This window comes from Notothenia rossii (genome assembly GCF_949606895.1).
Source record: "Notothenia rossii genome assembly, chromosome: 2".
NCBI lineage: Eukaryota > Metazoa > Chordata > Actinopteri > Perciformes > Nototheniidae > Notothenia > Notothenia rossii.
Window position 1 is genome coordinate 89199734 of NC_136904.1, and position 16659 is coordinate 89216392.

General features: G+C 41.0%; 2 protein-coding genes across 4 annotated transcripts; both read right to left on the bottom strand.

Annotated features, from left to right (window-relative positions):
* Window positions 1-672: 672 nt before the first annotated feature.
* On the bottom strand, window positions 673-1928 carry LOC307029742 (trace amine-associated receptor 13c-like; the record flags this gene model as incomplete). The annotated part of the gene is made up of 2 exons (XM_079665823.1): window positions 673-1492; window positions 1771-1928. The coding sequence occupies 2 exons, from the start codon at window positions 1926-1928 to the stop codon at window positions 673-675; spliced, it is 978 nt and encodes a 325-aa protein (XP_079521949.1).
* A 9446-nt stretch (window positions 1929-11374) lies between these two features.
* LOC307026405 (uncharacterized protein) lies at window positions 11375-16021 on the bottom strand. 3 transcript variants are annotated; one of them, XM_079661786.1, is made up of 5 exons: window positions 15810-16021; window positions 15235-15349; window positions 13855-13988; window positions 13013-13155; window positions 11375-12028 (listed from the first exon to the last, which is right to left on the bottom strand). In XM_079661786.1, the coding sequence occupies exons 1-5, from the start codon at window positions 15883-15885 to the stop codon at window positions 11873-11875; spliced, it is 624 nt and encodes a 207-aa protein (XP_079517912.1). In that variant the 5' UTR covers window positions 15886-16021; the 3' UTR covers window positions 11375-11872. The 3 variants fall into 3 exon arrangements, with proteins under 3 accessions (XP_079517912.1, XP_079517910.1, XP_079517911.1); XM_079661784.1 differs by having other exon boundaries at window positions 13786-13988; window positions 15810-16014; XM_079661785.1 differs by having other exon boundaries at window positions 11375-12033; window positions 13786-13988; window positions 15810-16005.
* Window positions 16022-16659: the final 638 nt, after the last annotated feature.

Consider the following 16659-nt stretch of genomic DNA (forward strand, 5'->3'; position numbering starts at 1 on the left):
GCGAGGTCCTGATCATCGCTGCTTGAAGCTTTAATTTGTATTGCCTAAATATTGTGAATGTTTTTCTACATTTCAATCCCTCATTATTGCAGAGATACAATACAATGATCATGGGCAATGGTAAACATGTGTTAGCACTCAACAATATTTATTTTTGTTCTTGTTATATGGTATCGTCAGTGTGTTGGAGAACCAAATCTGTTATGTGTCAGTAAAACCTTCTCTCCTTTTTCTCTCTCTCTCACACACACCACACACACACACACACACACACACACACACACACACACACACACACACACACACACACACACATACGACAGCTCTGTCTTTCCTCTGAAGTTGCACACTGACATACAACGACATACTCAATCAGTCTGTACTGCATATTGTTTACAAAATTAACAATTGAACATATCATTACCAGAATACTGGTCAAACTGAAATCAACACAGGTCAAAAACTACTACTTCTTCCACACAATGTAATATTTTCAAGTTTTATTTTGTATTCAATTATTTAATATCTTTTAGTTACATATGTTTTACTACATTAAATAATGTCTAATATTTCTTCAGCCATTACATATTGCATTCTGGCTCAGCAACAATAGCAAAAATATGTCCATCTTAACAGAGGTTTTTTAGAATATAACTCAACCCCAGCCCGTCATTACAATATTTTAGAATCACACGAGTAAGACTGAAGTATTTTAAGGGTAACAATGAGCTTGATAGATTTTCTAAACCAGGGGTATAACAAGGCATAAATCACTGGGTTCAGACAAGAGTTAACATACAGCAACCAGAATACAATGGGTGAGGTTGAACTACTATGTTCAATATCCTCACCTATAAGGGATGGAGCGTAATATGGAAAAAAACATATTAGAAACACAAGGACAACAACACCAAGAGTCCTGGCTGCTTTCATCTCAGATTTCTTAGCAGTTGCACCAACTGAACGTTGAATAGTGACAGCGATAACACGAGATCTCACGGCTCGAGCCTGAGACACAGCCACCACAAACACTCTGATATACAGAACTATGATAACAGTAATGGGGGCAATGAAGTTAACAACTATGTCAACAGCTCCTGTGATATTGTCAATGACAGCTATACAATCTCCATGGCAATAATTCTGTGAATCAGGTTGTCTTAGAAAGTCCTTTAAAATTAGACAATTATAGATAACAGAGCAAATCCAACAAAGGCAGATGCAGATTTTTGTTCTGTTGAGAGTTACTCTGATGGTGTAATGTAGAGGGTCACATATAGCAAAATAACGATCAATGGATATGAGCACCATGTTTCCAACCGTAGAAGAGGTAATGATAAAACCAACAATATTATACAGAGCACACAATAGGTCACCAAAGTACCAGCAAGTCTCTGTTAGAAGGATTTTAACAGGCATCAAAATGAGGCCTACGATGAAGTCTGAGACAGCCAGGGAGAGGATGAGGAGGTTAGTGGGGGTGTGGAGCTGCCTGGAAAGGAAGAATTTCACCATAAATAAGATTATCAATGATAGCTTGTAACAACAAACAGCACTAAAACACAAAAAAATAAGTTTTATGGATATGCTTTTGTTGTGGAGTGTCTGCTTTAAATATTTTGTCACACAACGTCATGTTTGAATATGTTATCATTTAAAACAGCACAACTATTATCTGAAACATTCATTGAAAGGAATATATGCGTTGCTAAATCATGTTACTTTTCAATCATGAACATATACAAGCTTAAGCTGAAAGTTTGTCTGTGCCTGAAGTGGGAGATAGAGATGATGACCAGCAGGTTGAGAGCTTCAGTGATCAGAGCGATGAATGACAGCAGGATGTAAGCGAGTAGGACATCTGACTGAGCTGGCGTAGGCTTCCTACAGGATTTGTTGAAGAGTTGTGGAAAGCAGAGTTCATCCATTTGGGAAGTCTCTATCTTTAGAGAGACCTGTTGAGAAGCTGCTGTGTTCTGGCAAAGCTCTCCGTTATGCAGCTGATATATCTCTTCTCATCTGTCCTGCTCTTACGATTACTTTCTCTGTAGCTAAGACTGAAATCCCTAAGCTCTACTTTGTTTCTGCAGTCATCTTCCTCTCAGTCTTCATCACTTCCATGCAACTTATTTTTTTCGTAATTCCCGGCATTGACATCATCTTATTTGATTATGGATGCCACTTTTTCCTTCTCATAAAGAGTGGTTTTACAGTGTAAAGAATCTTAAAAGATTAACATTTTTCGTGAAGTATTGAAACCAAGTGGGCCATGCTGATAAGTTACATTGTGGGAATGGCTCCTCAGAGATATGGTCAAAGGATCAATGAAGCCAACTTGCTTCAATGGATTAGGTCATTTAGCCTTTTGGGCCTGGTTGTTCCAGGGTTATTTTGAAACAAAAACAACATAAAGGCAAGAGATTGGGAAGGCCAATGAGATTGACTGTTTGTTAGTCTCAAGAAAGGTCTGGCAGCCCCCAGATGACTCAGGAAACGGACACAGGGTTTCAGAGTGTTCAGCTCAGGAGGAGAGCTGCTGATATCCTGATACTGTCAGGCACTTTGAAGGGCTCCCAAACACATCCAAAATGTTGTCAATGGATAATGAAAAGTTGTAAGATTATAGGGAAGCTTTACCCATATCCCAATATCACAGCGCCAGGTATGGATGAGATTTGCCCAGGAATATTAAAGGCTCTAGACATTGTTCAGGTTTTTGACAGACATGTCTCTTCAATCTTGAGTGATGGTCAAGGGCTAACTCCTATTGTATATCAAGGTATCATGTTGATCAACCACACAGGAAAAGCTTATGCCAAGGTACTCAAAGGAAGATCTAGCATCAGATAGCATGAAGTAGAAAAGATCGTAGATCGCCGATGCTAGCGTTAGCATTTCTCCCCCGGGCTTAAATGGTGTATTATAGAATGATCACACCGGTGACAGTACTCTTCAAAGGGTTCGCGAAATATGACTACTACACTTACTGTTTAACATTTTGGGTTACTTAATGTTACTTCATGTTAAGGCTAATAAAAATGACATGGCTGTAATGCTAACTAACGTGCTAGCTACTAGCTAGGTAGCTAACTTGATCCAGCCACTCTTGGTCCTTTCATCACACGGGAAGCAAAAGAACGAGCAAGACCCATTGCTGGTATGCTAACAACCTAGTACTGAGCACACAGGCATCTTGTTAAAGTTATCTTATCTTAGCCAGCGCCATATAGATAGATTATATCTATATGGCGCTGATCTTAGCTATCTCTTAGTGGAGGAAAACAATTGTGACATCACTTACGCGACTCTGGGATTTGTAGTCTTTCTAGTTGCGTATTTTTCATAGTCTTATATTTCAACAATTTAACGACAAACTGTGACTTTTTTGACATGGAAATTATTTTTTAAGATTGACAAACATCATATGTGTAATTTATGGCACAATTCAAACGGGATCGAAAGATAAGTTTTCTCTCTCCATTGACTTCAATACATTATTTATTCGAAATAATGCAGCTTAACCCCCAGACCACTCGCCACGGCGTTCCAGAGCTCGGACGTGAATTGTGAGCCCCTGTCCGATTAAATGTCTGACGGGTTGCCAAAACGACACACCCACGTCGCAATGAAAGCCCTGGCATTGTCTGCGGCTGATGTCGACACAAGAGGAACCGCCTCCGGCCAACGGGTCGTCCTGTCCACCATGGTGAGGAGGTAGGAAAAGCCCTGAGAGGAGGGCAATGGACCAACCAGGTCGATGTTGACGTGGTCAAACCTCCTCTCAGGCACCAGGAATCGCTCCAAAGGGGCCTTCGTGTGGCGGTGCACCTTAGCGCGCTGACAAGCCACGCACTCACCAGCCCAAGTCCTCACATCCTTTTTCAGCCCATGCCAGACGAACTTCGCGGCCACCAAGGGCACCAAAGGCTTAACACCGGGGTGTGACAGGCCGTGCACTGCCTCGAACACCGAGCGCCTCCAGCTGGTGGGAACGACTGGCCGCGACAGGCCCGTGGAGACGTCACACAGGAGGGTAACGCCCGCGTCGCCGAACACCTCGTCCTCCAAGCGCAGCCCCGCGCCCTCCACCTTCAGAGCCTTGACGCCGGGGTCTGTGACCTGGTCCGCCGCCATGCGAGTATAGTCCAGGCCCAACTGGACGGCTCTGATGACGACCCTGGAAAGGCAATCTTCAACCAGGTTCGACTTGCCAGCCACGTGCTTAATGTCTGTGGTGAACTCCGAGATGTAGGAAAGCTGCCGCTGCTGACGTGCCGACCAAGGCTCCGCCACTTTAGACATGGCGAACGTGAACGGCTTGTGGTCGACAAACGCCGTAAATTCAGGGCCTTCCAGCAAAAAACGGAAGTGCCGCACGGCCAAATAAAGTCCAAGGAGCTCTCGGTCAAAAGCGCTGTACCTGCGTTCTCTGGACGTCAGCTGGCGGCTGAAAAAGGCGAGTGGCTGCCAAGCACCCTCCACCCACTGCTCGTGCACTGTAGTCCGATGCATCTGTGGTAATGGAGATGGGTGTGCCAATAGGGCCGCCTGAGCCAACGCGGTCTTGGCCTCCGTGAAAGCAGACCCAGCTTCTGCCGTCCAGTCGATTGCCTGGATGGGGGTCGTACCCTTCAAAGCCTCATACAGCGGCCGCATAATGTGAGCGGCCTGGGCGATGAAGCGGTGGTAGAAAGTCACCATCCCCAGAAACTCACGGAGCGACCGGGCTGTGAGCGGGCGAGGAAAAGCCGCAACAGCCTCCACCTTCGCCGGCAGGGGTGCTGCACCGCCTTTGGTGACGCGGTGCCTGAGGAAGTCAGTATCAAAAACCCCGAACTGGCACTTTGCAGGATTGATGATCAACCCGTGTTGGCTGAGCCTTGTGAAAAGGGCTCGGAGGTGTGACAGGTGCTCTTCCACCGAAGCGCTGGCGACGAGTATGTCGTCCAGGTAGACGAACACGAACGGCAGGTCCCGCAGCGCTGAATCCATCAGGCGCTGGAACGTTTGGGCGGCGTTCTTGAGCCCAAAAGGCATCCGCAGGAACTCGAAAAAGTCCAAACGGCGTTATCACTGCCGTCTTAGGGACGTCCAGGGGACCTGGTGGTAACCACGAACCAGGTCCACTTTCGAAAACACCGACCTACCGGCCAGATGTGCCGAGAAGTCTCGAATGTGCGGCACCGGGTAGCGGTCAGGTGTCGTGGCGTCGTTGAGGCGGCGGTAATCCCCACACGGGCGCCAACCACCGGCTTGGGAACGACGTGTAGAGGAGAGGCCCAAGGACTGTCAGAACGGCGGACGATACCCAGGCGTTCCATGGTTGAAAACTCTGCCCTCGCTACTGCAAGCTTAGAAGGGTTCAACTGCCGGGCCCTGGCGTAGACTGGGGGACCTTCGGTGGTGACGTGGTGCTCCACCCAATGCTTGGTGGTGAGCGCGGAGAAGGTGGCCAGCGTCAGGTCCGGAAAGTCAGCCAACAGCCTGAGAAAAATGTCCGCTCCCGACAGCGAGCCTGACAGCCCGTCGTAAGCCGCCTTGCCAAGTGTACAAACGAGGGAGGAAAACGTCAAGGGCCACAACTCATTACTTATATCAAAATCCTTCGGGATCGCTTAAACAGATTTAAGAGAGTTGTCTGAATTGAAACAGCAGTTAATTGAATCTGGTTCTTCGGGGAGTTAATAGAGATGAGATCTTGCTGACGTTGGTGGATCTGAGCCAACCAGTAAACTTACATAGACTCAATAACTTTGGTTAGGTCAATTAGTAGGTCAGAGTAATTTCCCGGAATAAATTATCAGGACTTCACCAACTATAACAACTGTCAACTTCTAATTTTGGGAAAAACGAAAACGTCTTTTAAAACTACAATTCCCAGTAGAGACGTGCCATAGAGAACATGTTGCGAAACACAATAGCCAGCATGTGTAGTTCTGGGGGGGCGTTCGAGTCCAGTTTTGAATAGTCTGCCGTGGTTTCGTTCCATTTCAAAGAGCTTGACGCTCGGCGTAACCTTGGCGCACTGCCACTCCAACATCCAATCCCAGAGCTTGAAGATTAATCACAGGGTTTGTCAACGGGACTGTAGTCCCAAACCATAGCTGGGGATCATGGGTAGTGTAGTGTCTTCGGCCATCCTAAACTCTGAATTTCTTTATCGGATATCATATCGCATTAACACCATATCCCAACGTGCATTGCGGCTAAAACATCCTGAGCTTCAAGCTGAGGATCTTGGGTAATCAGTTTACCGTCTACGTCTGTTTCCGGTGCCCAAGATTATAGAATTAAACAAATAAATAAAAACAAGGATAATTGTGTGTTATTGTTGAATAAATAACAGTGTGTTATTTAGAAAAGAATAACAAATTAGAAGGAAAAAAAGATTTAAAAAAATACAGATTTCAGTATTCTGAGGCTCTGAGCCCCATTTCTTTTCCTGACGGACGGCAAAAAAAGTCCGACATTATACGATTACAAATAAAATCAATAATCGTGGCTTGATATTGAGTAATAACATGTTTTTATGGACCACACAGCTTCCGGTCTTCTCAGACCCGACCGTATCCATTTGCGTCTCATATGCACACAAAACTCGGACTCAGAACTCAATGGGAATAGTTGGCGTATGATAGGCACGCAAAATCTGACTTTAGCGTATCTATTGCACGCATTTTCCAATGTGTAAAGTCATGTCATTTGTACGCAGACTGAAGAGAGTGGGTTGGTTAAACCATACACCCCAGCACGTGCACTCCGCTCTGCATCAGCCAAACGGCTTGCTGCACCCGCACTACGAGGGGGACCCAAGTTCTCATCAGCAAAAACACGTGGGTTTGCTATCCTGGCTCCAAAATGGTGGAATGAGCTCCCCATTGAAATCAGGACAGCAGAAAGCTTACACATCTTCCGGCGCAGACTGAAAACTCATCTCTTTCGACTCCACTTCGAGCGATATAATTACTAACAAAGCACTTATATACTAATAAATGACTGTCTTATCTAAAGCCAGTTGAGTAGCACTTGAAATGTTTCGGCTCTGAGACCTGATGTACTTAAATGATTCTGTTTTCTTCAAGTTTGTATCTTCTTGGTCGAATGCACTTATTCTAAGTCGCTTTGGATAAAAGCGTCAGCTAAATGTAATGTAATGATTAATGAAACAGTGTCAGAGGCCTCGGTGTGGTGAGACAAGGAATTCCTAACTTTTCACATGGAATTCACAAATTAGGGTAAATATGTGCATCTTACAATATGTTTTTTCTCCATTCCTTTAGCTTTTACATTAACACACACACACACACACACACACACACACACACACACACACACACACACACCTTTCTACCTGACTAATGAAGCCCATTAGACTGGATGTGTGTCAGGAACTTTACACAACAAACATCAGCACATAGTTATTGCTCTCTTATGCATGGCTCTCATTAAGGATTCACACCTTCATGTGTTCATGTCAGATTATCTCAAACTCTCATCTCAGAGGGATCCTCCCAATCAGAGGTGTAAAGGACATCATCCATGCTCCAAAGCAAACATATGATGTAAGATCCAAACAACACATGATGAAAACTCTTTAAGGAGATGAAAATAGTTGTCATCCCATGGAAGTTGCATCTTCCACTGAAAAGAAAAACTTATGAATTATACTTTTTATGCAGTTGCAATTCATTTAAAAAGTTTAAATTGCATCAGCCCGCAGCACATATTTAGATAACACCCTCTCTGTGTTTGTTCAAATCTGAGCTTCTTTGTGATTTGTTTTGTACCTGCACCGGCCACTCGTGCATGTTGATGCATCCCTTGCTGTGTCTCAATTCAAATACTTCCCTTTGAACGCTGTCTTGTTAAATAATGTAAACACTTGCGCATTGTGTGAATTTCAACCAGGTAGCGTTGTCTCAAATTGCACATGGATGCTATGCCCTACACACGATTGATGCTAGATAGCTAGCTAGGGAGCAACATTTGCTGTACCAAATCATTACATTACATTAGCCTACATTACAGTGACTGCTCAATAAACCATAATAGAATGAACAGTAGATTCCTTTTAACAACAATTTGAAGGTACTGCTTTTAAATAGTGAAAAAAGCCAACTTTTATGTGTTGAGTTATTTTAACTGTTCTTGCTGTTAGCACCATTAGCTTAGCCCTTACCATGTTGAGATCTGCATGGAGCCAATCACAATGTTTTGAATTCAGAGAGAGAGAAATTAAAATAAATGCATAATCTGTTTTAACACTGTAACCCTTATGAGATGCAGAAGCTCAGAAGAGGCCTTCTGATGATGGATTACCTTACAAATGCAAATGCTGAAAACCAATGCATACGTCATACTTTCTACATACATACAGTATACATTTATTTAATAATATTAAAGTAGTAATTACAACTTCAAGTACAAGTTTACAAGTAAACAGGAGTCACTTTAGCATCACAGCTAGCATACATTTAAAAAAATCAAATCAAATCAATTTTTATTTATAAAGCATATTTAAAAGCGATCTTTGGTCGAGCCAAAGTGCTGTACATTACATGTAATAAAAACACATTGCTACAGTCACAATAAAAGACAATAAATTACAACAGATATAAAAAACAGAGGGAAAAGTCAGGAGTCGTGCTCCGCTCTGACTTGAAGGCCAGGGAGAAGAAGTGTAGGCAGTGGCGGCCGGCCCATAGGGGCGCTAGGGGCGCTGCCCCACCTCTTCCCACATACAAAAAAAAAAATTAAAAAAAATATTACATTAAAAAATTTTTAAAAAAATATATATATATTTAAAATATATATATATTTCATATTTTTTATTTTTAATGAACAAGGTAAATATCATACAATTGGTATCAGTAAAATGTATAATCTACAATAAAATATTGTTTAAAATTGTGTTACGATGTCTAAAGTTACTGATAAGTCACATGTTTCCTGCCTGGCCTTGCCCTTGGCATTAGTTTATCATTACGGGGCGCTGCCCCCGAGCCAAACAGCAGCAACCAGCACGTTGCAAAAGTCTCAATAGTAAACTTTGCCGCCGAAACATCATTTCAGCCAATCAGCGCCGTCAAATATTTTGGTCACGAGAGCGCTCACGTTGGCGCCCACGTTGCTTACGTGCGTTGACGTGAGTTGTTTTTTAGACTCGTGAGGAACTGGGGTAGTATCTATAGTAACGCAGTGTAGGCGGAGCCGTGACGTCATCTTCAATGGGCTCCCCAGAAAAACAACACAGCCGTTAGCTCTTAGCACTCAGAGCTCACAGCTCTTCATATCTGTTCAGAAACTAGACAAAAGTTAAACAAGTACAAACCACACACTGTCTGTGTCATGGCGAATACAGTCGCTGGTTTATTTATGTCTGTATAGGCCGTTGTTGTGAGTGTGGACGGTTGGAGCATTTACAACGTTAGCTTAGCCAAATCTCCATTAGAAAACACGCATTTTAAAAGGTTTTTCGCCTGCCGTCTGTCTGCAGACTTGTCAAAGCCTTAATTCATGTTTTTTACTATCCGGTATCAGTATGTTGTTACTTCGGCATCATTTTGAAACGTGTATTACAATTAAATCACGGTCAAATATGTTCATCTTCTCTACACATTCTGATGTACAGTTTCAAAATAAAAGACCTTTGGGGACAGGGATGATAGCTCATATATGAGACTTCAAAGGTCTTTTATTTTGAAACTGTACATCAGAATGTCCTGATTTTTTCTGAGTGACTACTAGACCCTCCAGAAAAACGCGATTCTGCGATCGCAGAATTTACCGCATAATCAGCAAAATAGCGCAGATTTTTAAAAGGCCGCATATTTATCAAAAGGCCGCATGATCCCCGCATTTTTACACACAAAGTTGAGAAAAAAAAAAGTTAACTCGTCTTGACGTGACGTCATCAGCTCGCGCATCACAGAATGTAAACAACAATGTATAGAGTGAACGTGTGGAGCTCACACGATAGAGAAAACACCAAGATGAAAAAATCTAATCCATCTCATTTACCGACGAACATTTCTACTAAAGACCGGGCAAAAAGTGGGGGGAACCTATTCTGCACCCCGTGCAACTGTGTGTTGGAGCCATAGACTGTATATTGGTTGGAGCATAAGAGAAAATCGACGGTGAGCATCAACCTCCAAAACCCTTTCGAGGGCTACAAGAAACGAAGTGAGTAGCCTACAAGATTGAAGCTGGTCAGATAACGAACGAGTAAATGAAAACAGAATGAGGCGGAGAAGTGTGTGTGTGTGGGGGGGGGGGGGGGTGGTGTGTGTGTGAGATTAAAATAGCCCAATTGCTTTTACAATAAATAAACATTGAATGTGTTTAATTGAATAGTAAAGGGGTTTAACGTTAGTGGCAGGTTGTGTGTGAGAGAGAATAAATAAGACAGCCCAATATTTAAAAAAATTGTTATTCTTTCCCCCCGCATATTTCGCAACTTTCCGCATATTTCGCAACTTCCCGCAATTTCACCGCATAAAATCACATTAAAACCCCGCATGTTTAATCGCATAATCAAGGATTTTTGCCCGCGTTTTTCTGGAGGGTCTAGACTACATGGGGTGTCCTGCTATCACCCTGGAGTGAGATGGATCTATGATACTGGACAGTCTTTGTTTTATTCTCATCTAAACACAGGGATGATTTTTTTTGACTCTACCGTAATGCATAGGATATTCGCGCACCGCAATATCACGTGAGGGCTGGCTTGACTAGGTTTTCCCGAGTGGAGGCTGGCTTGACCGCAGTTAGTTTAGCATACTCAGCCCGACTCAGCCTGGTTGTTCCTGGCCCTAGAAGCACGATTTTATGGCGCCATTACATCTCCAGAAGTCCCAATTTAAGGGGTCATTTCTCCCAAAAGAAAATGTTTTACTCACTATATCAACAGCCCCACCAAAAATATTTGCCACCAGCCGCCACTGAGTGTAGGTATGACCTTGAGTTGTTAATGTCAAAGTGCTTCAGATGATACTTAGTACTTTAGAAAAGACGGAGAAAAGTTGAGCACAAGTAGACTAAGGAACAGGCTCATGGCCATGCTCGTGAACCTGCTATATTTAAATCAGTATATTTAAGTTTGACAGCTGGAACGTTCAAACAAATGACTTGAGATGCTTTTGTTTCTATTCAGGCATTCCCACACCCTCACTGACATGTTTGCAATGCCTGCAGTTCACAGACCGTCAGACACCGGCTGCTTTGTTTTTTTAGTCAGCCTACTTGTGTCTCATATTCACTGTGAGCGTGAGAAGAGTGATCTGTGTTTCAGTTCAATGAGACTCATTCCTGCTGCAGACAGTGAGAGAAAAACTCATTACCAGATTTCTATAAGAATAATTGTGTGTGAGGATTTGCAGTAGGCCCATTATATCTTTATTTTTCTTAAAAGTTATTTTACCAATATTATTATTATCCTGCTCTAGCATGTGACACATATTTATTTTAGAAAACATAACCTGACCTCTATAAACCTTAATTTTAGATTTTATTGTGATAAATTAAACCCATATCTTCACTTTTGGACATAGGAACTAGAAATATACTGTACATGCATGCATTCTCTGTATAGCATAGTTCTATATCAATACACTTACATTTATATCATGTCTAAATATAAAACATGTTTGGATTCTAGTTTGTAAGAAAATGTTGCGTTGATAGAAAAAAAGTTTAAAATTCATAATAAATTGCAATATATATACATATCCAATACAATCAATAGCATCAGGGTGCGACATTGCATACATAATACAAGCATGTTGGCTTTAGACAGTCTCTGTCTCCCCCTGCTGTTTATCTGCAGTTGTTGCAGGCCTTTTCCACTCATTTACAATAGAAATATTTGCAATTATGATAACAGCAGCATGAAAGACACCCCCTCATTACATGATGTTTGAGGCCGAAGATGAAGCACGATGGCTACCCACAGTAGATGTCCACAGGTGAACACGGCCGAGGAGCTTTCCGCATTTCTACGTATGTGGAGTTCTCGGGATCTGTGTCGCTGCACTGAAACAGAAAAGCAGCACATGTATTACTGTTTTATTCTCTTAGTCATAACTTAATGAGTAAAACAAGCCCCCAGTGCTCGTGATATAGGAATTAAAACAATATATGACTTGTAACTGCCATAAAGTGAGTAGGAAATCAGGTTGATGGAGAAAGTAGACATTGTAGGGAGTAACTTAGTTTTATAGACCATTCCTTATTTTGCCAACATTTGGGAAGCCTTAGTATTGATATTGTGGTAAATCATTTATTGCCCTGTCTCTGTCTCTGTGTTTTCCCGCCTGTCCGATAGTCTGATTCTTTTCATCTGCTACTCTTGTGTTTCTGCCTGTCCTCCCCAGCTGTGTCTTGTCTTTGTGATTACTCCTGTATAAGTCTGTCTTCACTTTTGTTCTCTGTCGGTTCATTGTCTTTCTTTCTGTCTGGGTCCGGATGTGTGCTGTTGTTTTGTACCTGCCTGATTCCCTACTATTCAATATAATCTTCATATATCTTAAGAAAGAAACCATGAGCGTATGCATTAGGTCTTGCATTTAGTTTTTACACTTCAATTCATATTCACCTCGATGCTAGAAACTCTAGCAAATGTCACAAAAAGCTCTCTGGGAATTACCCTCCACCGGCTTCACACATGAGTCAAAAGTTTCCCGGACTTTTTGTAGCTGTACCTCCTTTTCTTTGTCAATGTTTGCATCATACTCTGCTGGTAGCTTGTGCATTTGTGTGCCAGAAGGGTGTAATGCAGGCAACGGCAATGATGACTGATTGATTGATTAACATATGATACAAGGTGAAAGCCCTCTCTAGCCTGTCAATGAAATGTGGGACATCATCTCAATTTGCATCTGTCACAGCTTGGCAAGGCGGGAAAACACAGAGACAGGAAGTGAAACAAGATAGGAGAAAATACATTTAAAAATAAAACAGGAAACCCAATCAACCCCAGGATTATGACAAAGACGATCAGAGAGACAGGTACCGTCAGTCTGATGTAGAAAGCGGTGATGAGACAGCTGTACAGGAACATCAGAGCCAACAGACCAATCAGAATCCAGCTCAGCAAATGAGATGGAGGTGAAGATGGAGGTGAAGACGTAGGCTGAGGCGAGCAGGTTTTTTGACCTTACAAAAAAATGTAAATGCAATTTCCTGTTTGTATACATGATTTAAACATCGATACAGTGTTGAGATGTTGGATCAGTAGCACAAACTCAAATACAGCTTCAAGTTCAAAACATCCGTGTTTGTATTTAGAAAAGGAATATTTTAAATAAACCCCCTAATGGTTGCTTTCCAATTTGAGTCTTACAAATATTTTATTCAATCAACATTTGAATACTGCTGATTTGTTTTTCGTTTATTAAAGACAGTTACTTTATAGAATATTAAATAATATGTTAAAGAAAGTATTCAGACATGTCACAGAAAAAAACATTACCACATTGTAAAATCAATTCCTGCATGTATAATGAAAAGTGAAATCAATCAAAACGAATAAAGCTTCAAATCCTCATATTTAAGAAGCCATGACGAATTTTCAACGAAATATTACTTTAATAAGGGGGGGAGTGTGTAGAGAGACTTCCACTGGAGGGAACACAGGGATTGTAGCCTTTGCAGACCATTTACATGCACTAAAATCTATTTAACAAACAGGAAAAGAAAAACGTTTTGTATTTTAGTAGAGTCACTATGCATTTCACATAAAAATTGTATTGTGTTCCATTTCCTCATTGCCTTGTATTTACATACCTGAAAGGAGTATGGTTACATCTCCGAACCCGGTTTTATCCAACCCGCTTTCTTCCACCGTGAACTCACACTCGTATTTCATCTTCATGGCCTCTGGCTCGATGTTGCGTAGGATGAAAAGCCACTTGTTGGTATTTTGAACCATGATGATGTCTTTACAGACTTTCATTCCCTTCTGGCAGAGAATTGTCCTAGTGCCTGTTCTGAGGGAGGTTAAAGGAATATTTTCGTTCACCATTTTAGGAGATTTTATCCCTTTTGCACCACAATTGAAAGATGAGAAGGCCAAACCAGGCCAAGAAAGGTTCATGACCTCCATCAAAATAAAACTTTAAAATACATTTGAAGAGTTAAGTAGAGAGTAAGCTAATGGAGGTCCATGTTATATGTAAATAGATGTATTTATTAAGAGTAAAAAAGGGGGTAAATTGGCAGAAATGTATAATTATGAATTGAATTGAAATCAAATAGTTTGAATTTATTGTGTAACTTAAATAATTGCATAAAACAACATCATCTGAAGGCAGTTAGTTTGGAACTGAGATGTAATAAACAAATGTAAACAATAACAATTAAAGAACAAATACAAATAATAACTAATTATAAAAGCAATGAGTATGAACCAAAGGATTGTATTTGGAAATAACTGGGGAATTGAAATAGTGTGATGGAGAACACGTAATGTTTTGCAGATAAGTATGAGTGTAATAATAAAAGTGACATGGAGTTTGAACCTTTACATTTTAATCGATACAACTTAGTAAAAAAAGCTGGGCCTGAGACAAGAGAATGATTTCCAGTTACTTTAATGTTCATTTCTGGTTTAAAAAAAGGTTCATTTAGCTTGTTTTTTTAGCTTCATTGTTTGTTTCATGTGTGTAGTTTTTAACCATAATTTCACCATGATGATAATGGGTATCGTTAAGACTCATCCATGCTCTTTCCCTCTCTGGTCTTTTCTTTTTCGTTGTTTTGTTTTTGCCTTGTCTATAAGTCCAAGGCAACACCTTCAGCTTCAATAAAACTGCTAAAAGCATGTTAAATGTACACGTACGGTATTCATTAAATGCTTTGTTTTGAATTATAAATCAGGGGAAAGGTATTGAGCTGAACAAAAGTAGACCCAACTTTTCATGTTGGTCCAAATATGAGGATTTTTGTTTCACGTCACATGTTGTCATCTAAAGAAAAACACATTTAAAACATTTGGCTTCTTACTTTCCGGGATGTTTTGCTGGTTTAAAAAAAAATGTAAAGTGAATTCGACCTTAAAGGCAATGTGAGTTAATTTACTGTCACATTGCATTTTCAACACAGCAGCAACTACACTTTGCTTCTTTGGTAATTGAGTAGTGTGTTGTGTTTGGTCGGGTGACATACTGTATGTTTATGTAGATGAGGAGATGTAGTTTAACTTTGAACTAAACATAAATACATGAGGATACATACTGTGAAATGGCGTTGAGTCGAACATCTTTCACAGATTTGACGTTTGCATTGTGTTCACAGCTGATGGTGGCGGACGGAGTCACGGTCACATTCTGAGGCTGAATCACCGTGAAACCTGATAACAGAAACAATTCCAGCAACGAGAATAACACGTCACACTCATGAGCTGACTTTCCTTTCGTTAGTCCACTTTTATAAGAAAAGTATACAGACAACATTTCATTGCTTTTAGAAAGTGCATTGTCTCTATCAGGACTATTTTTCACATAGAACAGCGAATTACGGGCGGTACACCGCATCAACAAATCCCTCTTTCGCCTCTTTTTTTAAACATTAATCAGTGTTCAATCTATTTTAAAGTTCAGTATATTAATATTCCGACTGCTGCTTTGTGTCAGAAATACAAATGAGTAAACGTACAAAGCGTTAGGGTTAGTCAAATGTAGAAAGCATTTAGAAAAAAAAATGGTTGCGATTATGTTGGATCATTAGATGAATTATTAATATTATACCATAATTATCATAACATACAAAAACAAGCCTTAAACGTGACTGTGTAGTTGATGGTGACTTACCATGGCTCGGGTGGAAGATGAAGGTCAGATAAATTGTGAAGATGATGAAGCTGCAAGCTGTCATCTTTTCTGCCATCTCTCACACTTTGGAGAACATCGGCAGAGTAAAGACATTAACTAACATCGCAAAGACTTAATTCTGGTCACAAGCTTTTCATTAAACAGGAAATAGGTACGTTTTGAGGTTGGACTTTCATGTTGGTTTCTGCGGTGCCAGCACTTTATTTCTGAGATGACTCAACAGCTGTCAGTTTCTGTGGTTGGAACTCTTTCCTCCCATCATGCAACAGCGTATTTTCACCAATTTATTTTACAGATCAACAAGAAATGTAAATGACAGCACTTCCTGCACAGCAGAAAATAACATATTTGTGTTATTCAGTTCAGAACCGACAGCTAAGTGGGCACAATGTTGATGTTTGACTTTTTCTACTAGAGTCTGCAAAGTTAGCACCTAAAATAAGCTCTTCCTCATAAAATCCTGAAACAGTTACAGAAACGAATTTAACGTTTTTCTTACACTTATTACATGTCGCTTTTTAGACGCTTTTTAGACGCTTTTTAGACACTTTTACCAAAACCAACTAACATACACTCAATATTCTGGGCAATCCCCACTGGGGTGTCTTGCCCAAGGACACAGCGACATGTTGTCTGCAGTGGGGATTGAACCTGTGCTCTCCTCATCCGAAGATCAGCACACTAATTGCGAATGTAACATTACGTAACAAATTATTTGTAAATTGCAGCATTTTGTTCTGCGAAATATAAAGAGCATATCTCCTAAAAGTGATGTTTATCCGGACTTGTTGTTTTTTAAATGACACTAATGAATCTACAAGTTTTCTTT